At 39.8% G+C, this 4,125-nt stretch overlaps 1 protein-coding gene across 1 annotated transcript; it reads left to right on the top strand.

Annotated features, from left to right (window-relative positions):
- Nucleotides 1-287: 287 nt before the first annotated feature.
- On the top strand, nt 288-3,737 carry LOC122082655. The gene is made up of 2 exons (XM_042650354.1): nt 288-1,812; nt 3,166-3,737. Exons 1-2 carry the CDS (start codon nt 1,578-1,580, stop codon nt 3,393-3,395), a joined length of 465 nt encoding a protein of 154 aa, XP_042506288.1. The 5' UTR covers nt 288-1,577; the 3' UTR covers nt 3,396-3,737.
- The last annotated feature ends 388 nt before the right edge of the window (nt 3,738-4,125 follow it).

Here is a 4,125-nt window from a genome sequence, read left to right as displayed (position 1 = left end):
ATGGAGGCATTTCTCTTCAGCCAAGAACAATAGATGATAAAACCCAGCTTGGACCTCTAGGAATTGTTCATAAGCTGAGCAGGAGCAATTTTATAGGCTCCGTTTGGTTGCAATGGGAATTTAAAGGGAAGATAAGTGAAATTTTCATACTTTGAGAAGAAATATTTAGCAATGATATATTTTACATATAATTTTTATTTTATGTATTATAGTAAAGGGTTTTGAATACAAAGTAAAGTAAAATTTTATGACCAAATATGGAATGACTTAAAGTTATTGTTAAAATCACATGGGTAATGATTACATATATTTCTTTTTTAAGTATGAAAATTTCACTTCTTTTCCCTTTAATTCCCCTTATAACCAAATATAGTTATAATGTTCCAAGACAATACCTATGAAATTATGAATTGGAAAAAGGAAGCTTGCTAGGATGGCACCCTTATATAGACAGACCCCCCTCTTGTTAGTAGATTTACTCGTTGGCATCAAGCTTCCTAAGCTTGACTGGGCGAGGAACATGGTATTGCTCCTTAATAAAGTGGGTAATTTTAACAAGGAAAAAGTTGGGTATGCTAACAGATTACCTAGGAATAAGGCATGCTAGAATCTACTGGCTGTTCGATGATGGAGTTGCAATAAGGCTCACAATCTGATTTCATCCATAAATCATCAAGGGCTGAATTTACTCAACGATAGGATATTGCCAGCATATTCCAAAACCATTTTCAAAGAATTTATGCTTCTTATGGCACATCCTTGGATCCAAACTATTTTCTCCCAATCAGAGGCCGTGTTTCAGAAGCTGATAATGCTGTCCTTATGGCTCCTATCACTGATTTAGAAATTCAGAAGACGGTCATGCTCATGCAAGCTTCTCCTGCCCCAGGACCAGATGGATTTTCTGGCCATTTCTATCATAGTGTTTGGCCATATATCTCCCATGAAGTGTATCGAATATTTCGCACATTCTTTTCTCAAGGGCAGTTCTCACGAGCACTCGATAAAACTTTCATATCATTGATTCCTAAGGTTCAGAATCCCTCATCTGTGAATGACTTTAGATCTATAAGTCTTTGCGATTTCATATATAAAGTCATCTCAAAGATTATGGTGAATCGGCTTAGCCCCCTTCTTCACAAATTCATTTCTCCTAATCAAAATGGTTTTGTCAAGGGCCGTATTCAAGATAATGTTCTTGTTAGTCATAAACTCCTCCATTGTATTCTCGGAGAAAAGAGAGGTCGTTTTGGGTACATGGCTGTCAAAATGGATATGAGCAAGGCCTATGACAGCCTCGAATGGAATTTCTTGTGAGCCACCCTCATTGCATATGGCTTTCATCAACAATGGGTTGATCAATTAATGTTTTGTGTGGAATCTACTCAATTAGCCATTATTCTCAATGGATCCCCTCTTTCATATTTCACCCCCACTAGAGGACTTCATCAAGGTGATCCATTATCTTCTTATTTATTTGTTTTGCGGAAGTCCTCTCTTCACATTTGGCTATTGCACTTGATCGTAAGATTCTACATGGCATTAAAATTTCACGTGGATGTGAAGCTATTACTCACATGGTCTTTGCCGATGATATCATATTTTTTGGTCGAGCCTACCTTCAAGAATCTCTGAACCTCCAGCGCATCTTCAATATTTATTGTACTTATTCTGGGCAAGAGATCAATATTCCAAAAACAAGAGCCCAATTCAGCCCCAACGTCATTTCAAGCACTAAGAGACTTCTTCGTCAGCATTTCCGCATCTCTTCCAACCTTCATCTGGATCAATATCTTGGAATTCCATTTATTGGTAAGCGAATCAATAAATCACATTGTCAAGATCTTCTAGCTCGCATTAATTCTAAGCTCAGCAATTGGAAATCTAAATTCTTAAGTGCAGCTGGAAAAATCACTCTCATATAATCAACCCTCTCTGCAATGCCTTTATACTATATGTCATGTTTCCAATTGCCAGCTTCTATTCTTCAGCAGATTGACAAAATCTGCCGCCACTTTTTTCGGTCTAATGGTGATCAGTCTCTAATCTCTACTGTCAACTGGAATACCATTTGCTGCTCTAAAAAATCTGGTGGGCTTAATATCAAACTCTCAGCACATATGAATTCTGCTCTTATAGCCAAAAAGGCTTGGGAATTGTTGAAGGATCCAGATTCTCTCTGGACTCGTCTCATGAAGGGTTAATTCTTTCCATCCTCAAATTTTCTTCATTCTTCTTGTACTTCCTCTGCCTCATGGGGTTTCAAATCGATTTCATGTCAAAAGGATCTTATTTTGAAAGGTATTCTACCGGGTCGGGCATGGTCACATTATTAATCCATGGACTGACCCATGAATACCGAATCACCCACCCCTTGCTGCCCTTCCCCCTCCCTCGCCATTCTCCTTCTTCAGTTGCCGACTTCATTAATAGTTCTACTTGCACCTGGAATGTTGATATGGTTTCTCAATGGTGGCCACTAGATGTAGCTTATGTTATTTTATCCATTCCCATTTCCATTTTCTCTTCCAATGATTCCTTTATCTGGAAGCTTACAACAACTGGAATCTTCTGTGTCTCCTCCGCATAACGATTAGCTCATCATGGGGCTGAATCTCCTATTAATCCTCTTTGGCAGCAAATATGGCATATTCCTAGTGCCCCGAAAGTTATGAGTTTTTCTTTGGAAACTCTTACTTGATCGAATCCCCCATGCTGGTTTATTAAACTCTAGAGATTTCAATCTTCCAAATGTATGCCCTTTTTGCTCTCAGGAGGTGATATCTACAAACCATATCTTCTTTCAATGTCATTTTTCTAAAACAGTATGGGTAGCAGCTGGCCTCTCTAGTCTTTCTATGGCTTCCACTAATATTCATAGTTGGATCATGTTTCTCCTCGGTTTGAGATCTCCCCACAGATCCAAACTTTGGATTCGAGCACTTATGGCTAGTGTTTTGTGATATATTTGGATATCATTTAATGATAAAATCCATAGAAATGGCTGCAACAGTCTTTCCTCGGTGGCCATCTCTAGTAAATACTTTGCTGAAGAATATTTGTCTTCTACCAAAAGGCCTATTTACCAACCCACCATTATGTATATTTCATGGCTTCCACCTCCTATCAATTTTTACAAGGCCAACGTGGATGGTGCATGTTTAGGTACTCCTGGGCCGGCAGGCATAGGTGGTTTGGTTCGAGATTGGAATGGGAATTTCCTGTGGGGCTTCTCTGAGTACAGTGGTTGTACCTGTTCCTATGTTGCAGAAGCATTTGCAGTTAGACGTGTTCTTCTCATTGCTATTTCTAAAGGTATTCATAACCTCATTGTGGAAGGAGATAACCGGTTGATCATACAACTTCTACAAGGCAATATTCAAGAGGCTCCTTGAAAAATTGCAGAGATCATTTTTTACTGCATTCAACTTAAATCTCGGTTTCAACATTTTATATTCACACGTCTATTGTGAAGCCAATTTTGCTGCCGACTCTTTAGCTTCTTATGGCTGTAATTCTGGTACTTCTGTCATCTGGGAATCCTCCCCTCCCTCTTTTGTATCCCCGTTTTTGACAGTTGACTTACAATCAGTTGCTCGCCCACGTCTTGTACATAACCCTTCTCTAATATAAGTTCTTTTCTCTATCAAAAAAAGAAAAATGGTAATACATGTAATATGTCCAATGTAAATGGTATTGAAATAAATTATATAGTACTATATGGAATACGTAGTGTATTGTTGTACCCTCTCTCCCTCACCTCAATTGTCACCGTAATCCACCAGAAATATCTCCCTTCCCCTCTCCCTCTTGCCACTCAACCCACTCCCCTCTCACCATTGCAATCCACCAGCTCAATAAATCCTTCCCTCTTTCCTCCTCCCTCCTCCCTCCTCCCTCCTCCCTCCTGCCACTCAACCTACTGACTCAGTATTTACCTCCCTTACCCCCAACCTGCCCTTACCAAATCGGTGGTCTCTACTGAAAGCTTTCTTCTCCCCTCCCATAAGCCTGGTTGGTTCCCACAAAGGTCGTCCTTGTTGGCACATTGATTAGAAGCACCCCTTCCCAAAGACAATAGCCACAACCCACCACCCCCTACCACCCCCTCTAGTAGCACCCAAG

Source organism: Macadamia integrifolia, chromosome 6, assembly GCF_013358625.1.
Source record: "Macadamia integrifolia cultivar HAES 741 chromosome 6, SCU_Mint_v3, whole genome shotgun sequence".
Classification (NCBI taxonomy): domain Eukaryota; kingdom Viridiplantae; phylum Streptophyta; class Magnoliopsida; order Proteales; family Proteaceae; genus Macadamia; species Macadamia integrifolia.
This window is presented reverse-complemented; position numbering and strand designations above follow the sequence as displayed.

Bases quoted from the DNA above. Each gene is read 5' to 3' on its own strand.
- LOC122082655 (XM_042650354.1), top strand. From the start codon at position 1,578: ATGGTCTTTGCCGATGATATCATATTTTTTGGTCGAGCCTACCTTCAA. The intron at 1,813-3,165 runs GTAAGCGAATCA...GTGCATGTTTAG, and splicing joins TCTTGGAATTCCATTTATTG to GTACTCCTGGGCCGGCAGGC.